Source organism: Oncorhynchus keta, chromosome 22 (genome assembly GCF_023373465.1).
Source record: "Oncorhynchus keta strain PuntledgeMale-10-30-2019 chromosome 22, Oket_V2, whole genome shotgun sequence".
NCBI lineage: Eukaryota > Metazoa > Chordata > Actinopteri > Salmoniformes > Salmonidae > Oncorhynchus > Oncorhynchus keta.
The window spans coordinates 24211241-24225617 of NC_068442.1; the positions used below are offsets into that span (position 1 = coordinate 24211241).

At 39.4% G+C, this 14377-nt stretch overlaps 2 protein-coding genes across 2 annotated transcripts; both read right to left on the reverse strand.

Annotated features, from left to right (window-relative positions):
- Positions 1-1105: 1105 nt before the first annotated feature.
- Positions 1106-1848, reverse strand: LOC127910614 (mucosa-associated lymphoid tissue lymphoma translocation protein 1-like). Its single transcript, XM_052474952.1, has 2 exons — positions 1749-1848; positions 1106-1642 (listed from the first exon to the last, which is right to left on the reverse strand). The coding sequence occupies exons 1-2, from the start codon at positions 1827-1829 to the stop codon at positions 1304-1306; spliced, it is 420 nt and encodes a 139-aa protein (XP_052330912.1). The 5' UTR covers positions 1830-1848; the 3' UTR covers positions 1106-1303.
- Positions 1849-5766: 3918 nt separating this feature from the next.
- On the reverse strand, positions 5767-10112 carry LOC118400846 (mucosa-associated lymphoid tissue lymphoma translocation protein 1-like). The gene is made up of 3 exons (XM_035797832.2): positions 9968-10112; positions 6736-6885; positions 5767-6020 (listed from the first exon to the last, which is right to left on the reverse strand). The coding sequence occupies exons 1-3, from the start codon at positions 10110-10112 to the stop codon at positions 5767-5769; spliced, it is 549 nt and encodes a 182-aa protein (XP_035653725.2).
- Positions 10113-14377: the final 4265 nt, after the last annotated feature.

Consider the following 14377-nt stretch of genomic DNA (forward strand, 5'->3'; position numbering starts at 1 on the left):
CGCCTGGAGTTTGCAAAAAGGCACGTGAAAGACTCCAAGAGCATAAGACTAAAGAATCAGGGGTTCTATGAGACAAAAATGTAACTCTTTGCCCTGCATGCAAAGCGCTATATCTGGAGAAAACCAGGCACAGCTCATCACCCGTCTAATCCCATCCCTACTGTGAAGCATGGTGGTGGCAGCATCATGCTACTGTATGTGGATGCGTTTCAGCGGCAGGAACTGGGAGACTGGTAAGGATAGAGGGATCAATGAATGGAGCCAAATACAGGCAAATACTTCATGAGAACCTGCTTCGGAGTGCAAACAACTTTAGAATGGGGTGAATATTTACATCAAAAACAGGACAATGGCTGCAAGCATACAACCAAAGCAACACTGGAATGGTTTCAGAACAAGAATGTGAAAGTCCTTAAGTGGCCCAGCCAAAGCCCAGACCTGAATCCCAATGAACATTTGTGGAAAGACTTGAAGATTGCTGTTCTCCGCTGCTACCCATCTAATTTAACAGCGCTTGAGAAAATCTGCAAGGGAGAATGGGAGAAAATCCCTAAATCCTGATGTGCAAAGCTGTTACAGACATGCGGCAAGTAATCACCACCAAAGGTCCTTCTACAAAGTATTGACTCAGGTTTAAATACTTATGCAAATTAGATTTCCATATTTCATTCAGAATAAATGTGAAAACATTTCTTTGCACTTTTTCATTATGGGACATTGTGTGCAGATGGGTAGTGGAAAAACAATTTAATCCATTTTGAATTCAGGCTGTAACACAACAAAATATGGAATAAGTAAAGGGGTATGAATACTTGTACAGACACTGTACATGGGACAATATTTTCCATTTCAATAGCTCAAAATTTCAATCACTTAAACTTCTAACCAACTATAAATTGTAAAAACAGATATTGAAACCATTTAATGAGATGGGATGGTTAAAAAATATGCAACATGAAAATATTGTCCCATTTATATTGTGTAATTTATTTAATTCTGTGATCATTTTAAATAATACATATTTAATTTGTTTGAGTGTCATGCTGAGAACAGAACAATAGTGCTAATTGAGAGGAACATAAATCCAGAATATCATCTCCTCAAACTCACATGCACCCATGTATACAGTACATACACACCTTTATAACCACAATTAGACTGATAGAATTTAACCAGAGAAAGGGAATGTATCATGCTGATTTTATTATGTGCATTGATTAAAGCCTAAACAGCAAATATCCGATGGACTACACTAGTCACTACTACTAGATTATCCTTTTTCCATAGACGTGGAGAGGGGAAATCAATGGGTAAAGTCTTGAGGCTCAGTCTCATCATTCTCCCCTGGTTCATTGCTCCTTGCAGTGGGGACATTGGCAGCACACTCTGCACTCTTAGTGAAGGGGCGGCCTGGCTGGCCCAATGTCTGACGTGGGCGCTGCTTGCTGTGTGAGATGCGGCTGTGTCCCATACTCTGGGCAGGGGCACCATCTCGTCTCTGGGCAACCATTGCTTGCTGTCCCCTGTGCAGATCACAGGATGCCACAAGAGGCTTCCCTATGTCCAGCTGTTTGCTCTCTTGTAGCCACAGCTTCCTGTCCATGTGGGTATAGTGTAGGTCCACCTTTATCACTAAGGATCCCTTTATAACAGGTTGAGAGAAAGAACATAATACAGATTGAATTGATACATTTCTAGACATATAATTGCACATATTAAATATGAGGTCCCAGACATAGTAAACCTACCTGAAGCTTTTGAAGGCCACAAAGTCTGAGGCTACAGTCAGGGTTTTCAGCAACCAAGTTATTTAGCAACAGAGAGTCCATTTCACTTGACCTCCCAGGACTAGAGAATATATCCTCCATTGCCTAAACACAGAAGTCAGGAATAAAATACATCAGGCAACTACAGCAAAACCTGTGATACCCACTTTGTTATTTTACAATGTGCATAACAAGTGGCAGACTACTGAAGTAAGTAGGGAGAACATAATGCATTGAACCAGTAGATGTCAGTATGCTCCAAGGAATTATTACTTCACAGAAGCAGAAACCTGATAAGCTGTTGTGCCAAAATGTCCTGCTCTTGTTTCTCAGCCATTTCTAATAGCAAGGTTGTCATGAAAGATGAGAGGACATAAGGCAGACTATGAAAACTATGAAAATAACTGCTGTTCATAAGATGCATTCGTAAAGTATTCAGACCCCTTGACTTTTTCCACATTTTGTTACACTAAAATGAATTAAATATTTTTCCCCCCTCAACAATCTACACACTATACCGGAAAATAACAAAGCGAAAACATGTTTTTAGACATTTTGCAGATGTATTAAACATAAAAAACATAAATACCTTATTTACATAAGTATGAAGACTCTTTGCTATGAGACTCGAAATTGAGCTCAGGTGCGATGTTTCTACAACTTGATTGGAGTCACCTGTGGTAAATTCAATTGATTGGACATGATTTGGAAAGGCACACACCTGTCTATATAAGGTCCCACAGTTGACAGTGCATGTCTGAGTAAAAACCAAGCCATGAGGTCGAAGTAATTGTCCGTAGAACTCCGATACAGGATTGTGTCAAGGCACAGATCTGGGGAAGGCTACCAAAAAATGACAGCAGCATTGAAGGTCTCCAAAAACACAGTGGCCTCCATCATTCTTAAATGGAAGAAGTTTGGAACTACCGAGACTTCATGGACCTGGCCATCCAGCCAAACTGAGCAATCGGGGGAGAAGGGCCTTTGTTAGGGAGGTGACCAAGAACCCGATGGTCACTGACAGAGCTCCAGTGTTCCTCTGTGGAGATTGGAGAACCTTCCAGAAGGACAACCATCTCTGCAGCACTACACCAAACAGGCCTTTATGGTAGTGGCCAGACGGAAGCCACTCCTCAATAAAAGGCACATGACAGCCTGCCTGGAGGCACCTAAAGGACTCTCAGACCATGAGAAACAAGATTTTCTGGTCTGATGAAACCAAGATTGAACTCTTTGGCCTGAATGCCAAGCGTCACATCTAGAGGAAACCTGGCACCATCCCTATGGTGAAGCATGGTGGTGGCAGCATCATGCTGTGGGGATGTTTTTCAGCGGCAGGGACTGGGAGACCTCTCAGGATCGAGGGAAAGTTGAACGAGCAAAGTACAGAGAGATCCTTGATAAAAACCTGCTCCAGAGCGCTCAGGACCTCAGACTGGGGCAAAGGTTCACCTTGCAACGGGACAACGACCCTAAGCACACAGCCAAGACAACACAGGAGTGGCTTCAGGACAAGTCTCTGAATGTCCTTGACTGGCACAGCCAGAGCCCGGACTTGAATCCGATAAAACATCTCTGGAGAGACCTGAAAATATCTGTGCAGCAACACTCCCCATCCAACCTGACAGGGCTCGAGTGGATCTGCAGAGAAGAATGGGAGAAACTCCTCAAATACAGGTGTGCCAAGCACGTAGGGTCATAACCAAGATTACTTGAGGCTGTAATCACTGCCAAAGGTGCTTCAACAAAGTACTGAGTAAAGGGTCTTATGTAAATGTTATTATTTTATTCAATCTTTTTTATACATTTGCCAAAAAAAAAACTGTTTTTGCTTTGTCATTATGGGGTATTGTGTGTAGATTGATGAGTGGAAAAAAACAGTTGAATCCATTTTAGAATAATGCTGTAACATAACATAATCTGGAAAAAGTCAAGGGGTCTGAATACTTTCCGAATGCACTGTATGCCTCAACGGAGGCTCCTCAGAGGAAGAAGGGGAGGGTCATCCTCCTCAGTGAATGTATAATAAAAACATTAATAAATGTATCCTTTTTTGCTAAAACTATACTCAATATAAATGTCGCCAAATAATTTATTTAAATACACTGTTTTGCAACGAAGGCCTACAGTAGCCTCAAAAGCAGTCTAAAGGGTAGCACCATGGTGTAGATGGAGGACAGCTAGTTTCTGTCCTCCTCTGGGTACATTGACTTCAATATAAAACCTAGGTGGCTCATGGTTCTCACCCCTTTCCATAGACTTATACAGTAATTATTACGTCCTGCAACCTATCAGAGCTCTTGCTGCATGAACTGGCATGTTGTCCACCCAATCAAAGGATCCGAGAATTAATCCATTTATGAAATCATAAGCTACTGCTAGCTAGCACTGCAGTGCATAAAATGTAGTGAGTAGGCTCAAAGAGAGAGAAACACAATAGTTGAACAGGTAGCCTAGTGGTTAGAGTATTGGGCCAGTAACTGAAAGGTTGCTAGAATCGAATCCCTGTGCTGACAAGGTAAAAATCGGTTGTTCTGCCCCTGAGCAAGGCAGTTAACCCACTGTTCCTAGGCCGTCATTGTAAATAAGAATTTGTTCTCAACTGAAAAAATAATAATAAAACAATTCTTTAAAATGAAGGAGATGAGGGAGAGCGAGCTATACTTTGTTGTATTATTATTTATTTTTTACTTTTACTTAGCTAGCGAATGCAGCTATCTAGTTTAGCCTACTCTAACACCCGGCTCAAACAATGAGGGACGTTATGTTAGCTAGCTGGCTATGGCTATCCAACATTGGAACTCTTCCAAGTCAAGGTAACCTTTTGGTTTTATTAATTTATTGCCACAGGGACCTGCCGGTGTAACTGCTAAACTGCTCGCTGACTGTAATGCATGATTGTAGTGGGTTTAGTAATGCGTTAGTAATGATTATAACGTTAACTAATATGGCGACAACGAGGCTTTGTATAGCGGTTAGCGGTTATGAAGGTTGGGCTTGGAAAGGTTTTTTAGCCTGGTCACAGACAGCTGATTTTTTCTCTGAAGTTCACAAGTGAAGGGAAAAGGTGAGAAGAGGAGAGAGTGTAGAGACGAGAAGGAATTATACAATGATTAAATTGATCATGCTGTTTGTATGTGGCTGCTATGAAAGTGTGTGTGCGAGTGATCAGGGGTGTATACATGCCGCCGATTCTGTTGAAAAACTTTTCTTAAACAGAACCTAACGGGGATAAACATACCTGAATTTGTCCAATAGAAACTCTGGCTTGCAACTGTTAGACTAATGATTACACCCTAGAGCAGCTAGATGCCGGCAAGAGTGTGCAAGGTGGTATTAAATGTCTGTCATCTTGATTACTCTAATTTTTCTCTCGACCAAAGCATCTACATTGTAATTTTGCATTCATAGGCTAGGTTGTAGCAACCTCATGATGGGTATAGGGAAATGTTGTGTATAAAGTGGTAGCTTAAACCTATCAATGTTACATTGAGCTGGGTGAATGGAATATGAATCACAGTCATCCAATATGCTGTAATAGAAATAAGGCCATGCTCATAAAAAAAGCTTCTCCCTCATCTTAAATGGCACCACCCACCACTGCCTCGAGTGTACAGAGGAAAGAGGAGATGATTACATGTGCACTCTTGGCAGCCTTTGTAGCTTCATATACTATATATATATATATATATATATATATAAAACATTGTTTTATGAGCAATACATTTTCAAAATTAGAAAGAGTAATGCCATGTCAGGATCAGATAAATATCCATACAACAGTTTTAGCATTGAGATGTGACCACAACAGGAAATATTTCATACACCTTGTGCAGAACCCACTCTTAGAACCTTCTAAAGTTTAGCACCTAAACACATTTTCCTAACATTTGGTTTTCAGTTTTGTTGTCAGGGTTACATATATTTCTCAGGTCTCACAAGAAGTTAAAAAGTCATTTTAATAAAATATTTATGTGTAGTATCATGTGAAGTCATGCAACTAAATCAAACTGCTTATTAATAAGGGCTGTTTGTACACCATGTCCTGCTCTCGGTAGTGTGGCAGGTAGCGGCAAGTAAGAGTGAAGATGTCACTCACAGGTGTGCTCCTCAGAGTGATAGTGCAGTCCTGGGCCCTGGGTCCAGTGGTTTTCACTCTGCCAAAAGCAACCATGATGTTGGAGAACAAGGCTGAGAAGCTGACCTCCACCTGAACTCCACAGGTGAAAATAAGCAACTTCTGATGTGGTAGCTCTTTGTGGGAGAACATCACATAGAAAGACAGTTTTAAGATACAAATTCTACGCAACAAAGCATCTCTGGAATGCAGGCTAGATAGACATGATAAGAAAGTTAGGCAACCATGTTAAGAAATGTTGCTTTTAAAGGTCATCATCTTGTCCTTTAAGAAGTTTATAGTAGAAGTTACTATTTCTTCTTATTTATCTGAGCCAGAAATATATATGGGGATTCTGAAGAACTTTAGTGATGACAAAATTCAATTTGAAGAAAGAATACAAGATAAGTATGTTTTTAAGTGATGGGGAAGACAAAAGTATATTCCCTTATGTTATAAATACTGGTACACTGTGAGTGAAATAAGCTGAAGGCTGACTTTAAATATACAAACAAGTTTGCTTTCTGCTATCACCACAAATAAACAGTAAAACCTTGAATGGTGGTGTGATGGTCATTACTCATGCTAAACCACACTGTTTGTACATTATAACAGCCACAACCATGTCACATACACAAATGAAAAAGAGTGATTTTTCCTCTTTCTTGTTAAAACTAGCTTAGGGCAAGAAACTGACTTAACAGTTACACGATTTCATAGCAAATGATACACCATGGCTAAAACATCTGAAATAAAAAGAGGACTTGACATACACACAGTCATTTATCAATTGTGAAAAATGGGGTAAAGATCATGTCTGTATTGGGGATATTGTGGTGTGTTAAAGCGTACCGTTGGCCTGTCTCCAGCAGGCGTCTCTCAAATGTAGTTCTCCAGTGTGGCCGGTGGTCCTGATCGGATCTGTGAGGGAGCGAGGCTCCTTTATCGTGTGTCTGATTTCCACCGCCTGCTTACCAGTGACGAAAGGGTCTCTGCCCAGATCTGAGGAACAGGTTAAAGGTTAGCCTACGCAACCGAGGTAACAGCTGTTCTTAAGGAGTGTTTAATGGTAGGACTGAAATTAAAATAATAATACTATTTGACTAATGTAAAGGCTCCTAAATTATAAACATGTGCACGATAAGAGTGAACTTACAGAAATGTTTAGGCAAAAGCATGTATGTAAAAGGCATTGCTGGCCAGATCAGAAACGGATAGACTGAAATCCTATTCAGGTGTCTGGATACAGGCTTACTCTTATTCTTGCAGAGGATTTGGCTTCAGTACATATTTTAAGCAAGCTGTCTTCGCCATGTTTCTATAAGAGTTGAGTGGACAGCAGTTCAACACCAACTATTTTTCCATTTATAAATAAGTCTAAGACAAGAAGGACATAGATCATAATTCCTCAAAGGAGTTTCTGGGAACGCTGTGTTTATTGTTGATGAAATGGTCTCATGATGTGATTGTGATGTGATCTGTCACTTCAGTGAATACTATTTCCTAGACATGGATACAATTGTAACACTTTCAGAAATGTATTTCAGTTGTAACCCTGAAATAAAACCTATTGTGAGTAGGGGTGCAACTCATCTGAGAAATCTTAACATACAGCAAATATCTCTAATCTAAGACGTGAGGTTCTGTGCCAAGGTTGGACTGTTACAGCCACTGACAACTCATCAGTCAACCTATACAGTACTGTGCCACCACCCCCTTTGATGGGCTGTGTTAAGCTATGCAGGATCACTGTCACTGGAGCTGAGTGACCACAAGAGAGCAGGGTAGGGAGGTACACACACACACACACACACACACACACACACACACACACACACACACACACACACACACACACACACACACACACACACACACACACACACACACACGGCAGAGCAGCTGTCTTTAACTCTACCCCTCTCAGGTTTCCTGCTGTGCTATGGCCAACAGTGTGAATTTCTAGAGAATGAGGTCACAAGCTAATGCAGCTCTGTCGCACAAAGTCATGTTACCAGAGAGACCCATCAAACAAACAAACAAGCACCCAGTGGGGACAGCACGCCTACCCCTCCAAGCTCCGCCCACTGCTACCTGCTGCAGGGTAAACACCAGTAGCCAGTGACGGATAAACATTTAGATGTCAACATGTCTGTACTCCAACAAGTAGACAACAACACGTTCCACACTGACCCTGTTTACAGACACTGCTGTACATCTCCTATAGAGGAGCAATGGAGCCAAAAAGCCACACTTCTGCTCTTATTAGCAGGGAATTTAGTATTTCTTGCATAATATCTTGTCATTTCTGTCAAAAGTAATTTTCCTATTTATCAAAAGAAACCCTGGGATTTTCAATGTGAGTCATGGATTGGTGTTAATAGTATGTCAAAACATCCATCCTGAAATGTCAGTCACACAGACTGCAGAATGTGGCCACAAGAGGGAAGTGCTAAAAGCAAAGCCACTGTCATACATCAATATATATATATGTTTTTTATATCAATCATATATATTTTTTTATAAATTATTAACATTTATGATATCGATAACTGAATTATTGATATAAAAACTATATTTTAAAGACCTTCATGGGGGTGCTATTACATTTGCATGCTCCTACATACAGTGCCTATTGAAAGCATACACACAAGGCCCTTGCACAGTCTTGACATTTGCTGCCTTAAAATGGTATTTTATATTTTTCCTACTGATGTATACAACCTACTCCACATTGTCTTTTTTTATCCCTTTTTTTCCCCAATTTCGTAGCATCCAATTGGTAGTTACAGTCTTGTCCCATCGCTGCAACTCCCGTACGGAGTAATACGATTCTACCAGCTTTATGCAACTCAACATATATCTATTGTTTTTGTTTTTGTATTGCTCAAGGAATTGCTTGGGAATCATTGATGGACAACAATACTCAATGTTTATGTTATCACTGATTTTCAAGCAGATTTAGGCCAAGATTGAGACTACTAGACCATTCAGGAACACTCAACACTTCATGAAAGCCATTGTGGTGTGTCTTTGGCATTATAATTTGTGTAATTGTTCCACTGAAATATAAAACTGTCGCCGGGTTAGGTTTTCAGAAGACTATGGAGGGTTTTCCTCTAACTTTTTACCTGTCCTTACCTGTCCTTTGTTTCATATTTATTTTGATCCTAACATACTCCCCAGTCCCTGCCAGTAACAAGCATACCCATAACATGATGCTGCCACCCCAATACTCATTTTCTTCAAAATTATTCACACATGTAATGGCTATCAATGGTGCTTCCACCAAGTATTAACTATGGGGTGTGAAGACATACAGACATTACATTTGTAATCAAGACATTTTCTTTTTGTCTTTTTTATTTTCTATCATTTTTCTTTCACTTTAGAAATGGAAAATAATTGAATAAAGATTTAGATACAATTTTAGATACAGGTCTAAGTCTTAATTATGCTAAATATATGCTACTATTTTTTTTTACATATATCAATAATTGTATTTTTGATATCAGTAATGTCATTTTCAATAACAATAATTCAGATTTTCAATATCAATTTTTTATATATCAATAACTCCCCATAGGATTCAATGGTGAATTTTTTTTATATCAATAATTGAATTTTCTTGTATAATTAATTTACAAAATGTATATAAAAAATGGAATTATCGATATCAATAATTCCAATTATCACTATAATAATAATAATTCAACAATTTGAGCGTTTTATATTTAAAATAATGAGCAATATCAACAAATAAAATATATATCTACAAATAAAATATATATCAAAAATTAAATGTTTTATATAAATCATTTGAATGATTGATATTTTTTTTATCAAAATGGGTTTCTCCATTGAATCAAATGGGTAATTATTGATATAAAAAATTTGACTATAGATATCATTTTTTTTAATTATTGATATCAGCAATTCATTTTTGTATATAAACATTTTTAATTATTGATACAGAAAATTCCATTATTGATATAAAAAATACAAATATTGATGTAAAAAATGCAATGAATATATGTTAAAATGGCTTCCACAAGAGCAAAGCCTATCATACAAGAACACTGACTCTCAGACACCAGCTCCAGGATGTGGGTGACTTTCTCTGGCTGTAGGATGTGCTTGTTCAGATATTTAGTGAAGATTCCGGTGCTCTTCCCTCCGTCCTGTACCTCATAAGCCTCTGCATTTTCACATCTGTTAAGGCAGGTCATTTAGATTTCAGGCCATGAATGAACACTCATAAATCAATTCTTGTTACATAGAGTAAAAATACATGCGTGGCATATCCATACACGGTGTTTCCCATTGGTACCAAGGGCCTGATTTCAGAAGCTATGCAATCTAGGTTGTACCTGAAAATAAAAATATGCAACTTAACACCTGTTTTAGCAGTGGTAGAAAAAAGTAATAAATTGTCATACTTGAGTAAAAGTATAGATATCTTAATAGGAAGTTACTCAAGTAAAAGTAACCCAGTAAAATACTACTTGAGCAAAAGTCAGCAAAAGTATTTGGTTCTATATATACTTAAGTATCAAAAGTAAATGTAAAATTATTTCAAATTCCTTCTATTAAGCAAAGCAGGTGGCACTATTTTGTTATTTTTTATTTATGGATATCCAGGGGCACACTCCAACACTCAGATATCATTTACAAAATATGCATTTGTGTTTAGTGAGTCCGCCAGATCAAAAGGGATGACAATGTGTTTTCTTGATAGTGCGTGAATTGGACCATTTTCCTGTCCTGCTAAGCATTCAAAATGTAACAAGTACTTTTGTGTGTCAGGTAAAATGTATGGAGTAAAAAGTACATTATTTTCTTTAAGAAGTGAAGTAAAATTCATCTGCTTGTGTTTTGTGTTAGCCTTATTTGTCTTCTGATGTGATATTTTTTCTTTCAATCAATGGAATTGTAGACTTCTTAAAATGTTAAATAGGCATTCACCCCCCTTGGCATTTTTCCTATTATGTTGCCTTACAACCTGGAATTAAAATGTATTTTTGGGGGGGGGGGGGTTGTATCATCTGGTTTACACAACATGCCTACCACTTTGAAGATGCAAAATATTTTCTATTGTGAAACCAACAAGAAATAAGACAAAAAAACTGAACTTGAGCGTGCATAACTATTCACCCCCCCTAAGTCAATACTTTGTAAAGTCACCTTTTGCAGATATTACAGCTGCAAGTCTCTTGGGGTATGTCTCTATAAGCTTGGCACATCTAGCCACTGGGATTTTTGCCCATTCTTCAAGGCAAAACTGATCCAGCTCCTTCAAGTTGGATGAGTTCCGCAGATGTACAGCAATCTTTAAGTCATACCACAGATTCTCAATTGGATTGAAGTCTGGGATTTGATTAGGCCATTTCAAGACATTTAAATGTTCCCCTTAAACCACTCAAGTGTTGCTTTAGCATTATGCTTAGGGTCATTGTCCTGCTGGAAGGTGAACCTCCGTCCCAGTCTCAAATCTCCGGAAGACTGAAGCAGGTCTCCCTCAAGAATTTCCCTGTATTTAGCGCCATCCATCATTCTTTCAATTCTGACCAGTTTCCCAGTTCCTGCCGATGAAAAACATCTCCATAGCATGATGCTGCCACCACCATGCTCCACTGTGGGGATGGTGTTCTCAGGGTGATGAGATGTTGGGTTTGCGCCAGACATAGCGTTTTCCTTGATGGCCAAAAAGCTCAATTTTAGTCTCATTTGACCAGAGTACCTTCTTCCATATGTTTGGGGAGTCTCCCACATGCCTTTTGGCGAACACCAAAGATGTTTGCTTATTTTTTTCTTGTTTGCTTATTTTTTTCTGGCCACTCTTCCGTAAAGCCCAGCTCTGTGGAGTGTACGGCTTAAAGTGATCCTGTGCAAAAATACTCTAATCTCCACTGTGGAGCTTTGCAGCTCCTTCATGGATATCTTTGGTCTCTTTGTTGCCTCTCCGATTAATGGCCTCCTTGCCTGGTCCGGGAGTTTTGGTGGGCGGCCTTCTCTTGGCAGGTTTGTTGTGGTACCATATTCTTCCATTGTTTAATAATGGATTTAATGGTTCCCCATGGGATGTTCAAAGTTTCTGATATTTTTTATAACCCAACCCAGATCTGTACTTCTCCTCAACTTTGTCCCTGACCTGTTTGGAGAGCTCCTTGGTCTTCATGGTGCCACTTGCTTCGTGGTGCCCCTTGCTTAGTGGTGTTACAGACTCTGGGGCCTTTCAGAACAGGTGTATATATACTGAGATCATGTGACAGATCATTTGACACTTAAATCAAATCTGCCTGTGTGCAATCTAACTGATTATGTGACTTCTGAAGATAATTGTTTGCACCAGATCTTATTTAGGAGATTCATAGCGAAGGGGGTGAATACATATGCACGCACCACTTTTCCATTTTTTTCCTGTCGATTTTTACCAATTTTTACTATTTTGTGTATGTCCATTACATGAAATCCAAATAAAAATCCATTTAAATTACAGGTTGTAATGCAACAAAATAGGGAAAACATCAAGGGGGTGAATACTTTTGCAATTCACTGTCGAGCAACAAACAATGACATGAGGTGTCCATCAGGAGGCCTACCATGTTCTGCAGGTGTCTAGTAAGACCACATTCAATGCAGTCCGTCTCTCCTGCATCTTGCGCATGATCCTCTGTACACAGACACAGTTCTCTGAACGGTATGATCGTGGAGCATCTATGGCCACCAGTTTCTCCCTAAACGTTCGTACCCATGACCAGCATAGTAGAACAGGGCTGTGGGGGATAGCATTATGTTAGTTGTATATTTTGTGTGTATTTCAGTTATACACCAAAATAACTATTTAGTTATTTAGCATTGATCACCGTTAATTAATCAGATTAAAATCAAATCCGTGGCAAACGCATGTTACATGGCGTGAACAGGAAAAGCAAAGTCTCTCATAGGCATAAGGGTAAATTCAGAGCACCCGATACTCCAGTTCAGCGAGCGGTACAGATCTAATATGGCATCTTTCAAACAAGGCTCCATGTTTCATTTTTGCAATCATATACTGTAGAATATCACACAACACTAATCCTGTCCTTCATCAATAAAATATAATGTTGCTTGTGCTCTATATATTGGGTTGCAAAGGGAGGGTATGTTACTACCAGTCAACTACCAGAATTTTGGTATCCTTCAAGGATTTTATGTAATATATCACAAGACATCTAGTGGCCCTTCTGGGTACTGGCATTTTCTCTTGAACCATATGGTGTATCATATGGTGTATCAAAACTGTTTCTGTATGCTCATCACAAAAAGTACAGCTAATGTTACTGTCTTTTTTGAGTTTCTGTAATAATCAGTTAAATTACCAGCTAAAATATTGAAATCGGATTACAGACACTGTACTTTTGAAAAACTAGATGATTATTTATTGGATTACTCTTAATTTCAGAAAGGATGTTTGCGAAGAAATACACTATGACACCTTTCAATTGTCTTAATGATGTTTAAATCAGCATTGAAAAAATAGCAAGTTTAAGTTTGCTCCACCTGAGCGAGTCTGACCACAAGTCAGAGACCACTATGATGGCACACCAAATGTATTTGCTGAATTGTTTTTGTCTTCTTCTAATGCCACTTAAGGGGAAAGTCATGTAAAAGTAATCCGATTACATTACTGAGTTTGGCTAATCCAAACATTACATTAATGATTACAATTTTGTTCAGTTAACTAGTAAATGTAACAGAAAACATTTAGAAAGTAGCCTAACCTACCCAACCTTGCTTCTGAAGCACTTAAGAAGGATTTTGTTCTTCATATATGGAGTGTATATTTAAGCAATACGGCCCGAGGGGTTGTGGTATATGGCCAATATACCACAGCTAAGGGCTGTTCTTATGCACAACGCAGCGCGGAGTGCCTGGTACAGCCCTTAGCCGTGGTACAGTATATTGGCCATATATCAAAATCCCTGAGGTTCCTTATTGCTATTATAAACTGGTTAGCAACGTAATTACAGCAGTAAAAATACATGTTTTGTCATACCCGTGCTATATGGTCTGATATACTACGCCTGTCAGCCAATTAGCATTCAGTGCTCGAACCACCCAGTTTATAATAAAAATAGATAGGTCTTCACTCCGGAGCTGCCAGAGTCGCCCTTCACTCCGGAGCTCCCAGAATCTCAGCCCCTCAGTCCAGAGGCGCCCCTCAGTCCAGTGGCGCCCTCTACGAGGGTCTTCAGTCCGGGGCCCGCTGCGAGGGTCCCGCACTTCAGTCCCGTACCCGAGCCGCCGCCGTAAGAAGGCCCACCCGGACCCTCCCCTTTAGAGGGGTCCGCACCTTTGGGGGGGGGGGGTACTGTCACGCCCTGGCCATAGAGAGGCTTTTTATTCTCTATTTTGGTTAGGCCAGGGTGTGACTAGGGTGGGCGTTCTATGTTCTTTTTTCTATGTTTTTGTATTTCTGTGTTTTTGGCCAGGTATGGTTCTCAATCAGGGA

What these genes read in the sequence shown, in the direction of transcription:
- LOC127910614 (XM_052474952.1), bottom strand. Translation starts at nt 1,829, where the DNA reads ATGGACTCTCTGTTGCTAAATAACTTGGTTGCTGAAAACCCTGACTGT. An exon ending in GTGGCCTTCAAAAGCTTCAG is followed by an intron (nt 1,643 to 1,748) that starts GTAGGTTTACTA and finishes CCTGTTATAAAG; the next exon opens with GGATCCTTAGTGATAAAGGT.
- LOC118400846 (XM_035797832.2), bottom strand. Translation starts at nt 10,112, where the DNA reads ATGACCTGCCTTAACAGATGTGAAAATGCAGAGGCTTATGAGGTACAG. An exon ending in CCTGGAGCTGGTGTCTGAGA is followed by an intron (nt 6,886 to 9,967) that starts GTCAGTGTTCTT and finishes CCTGTTCCTCAG; the next exon opens with ATCTGGGCAGAGACCCTTTC. An exon ending in CTGCTGGAGACAGGCCAACG is followed by an intron (nt 6,021 to 6,735) that starts GTACGCTTTAAC and finishes TCTCCCACAAAG; the next exon opens with AGCTACCACATCAGAAGTTG.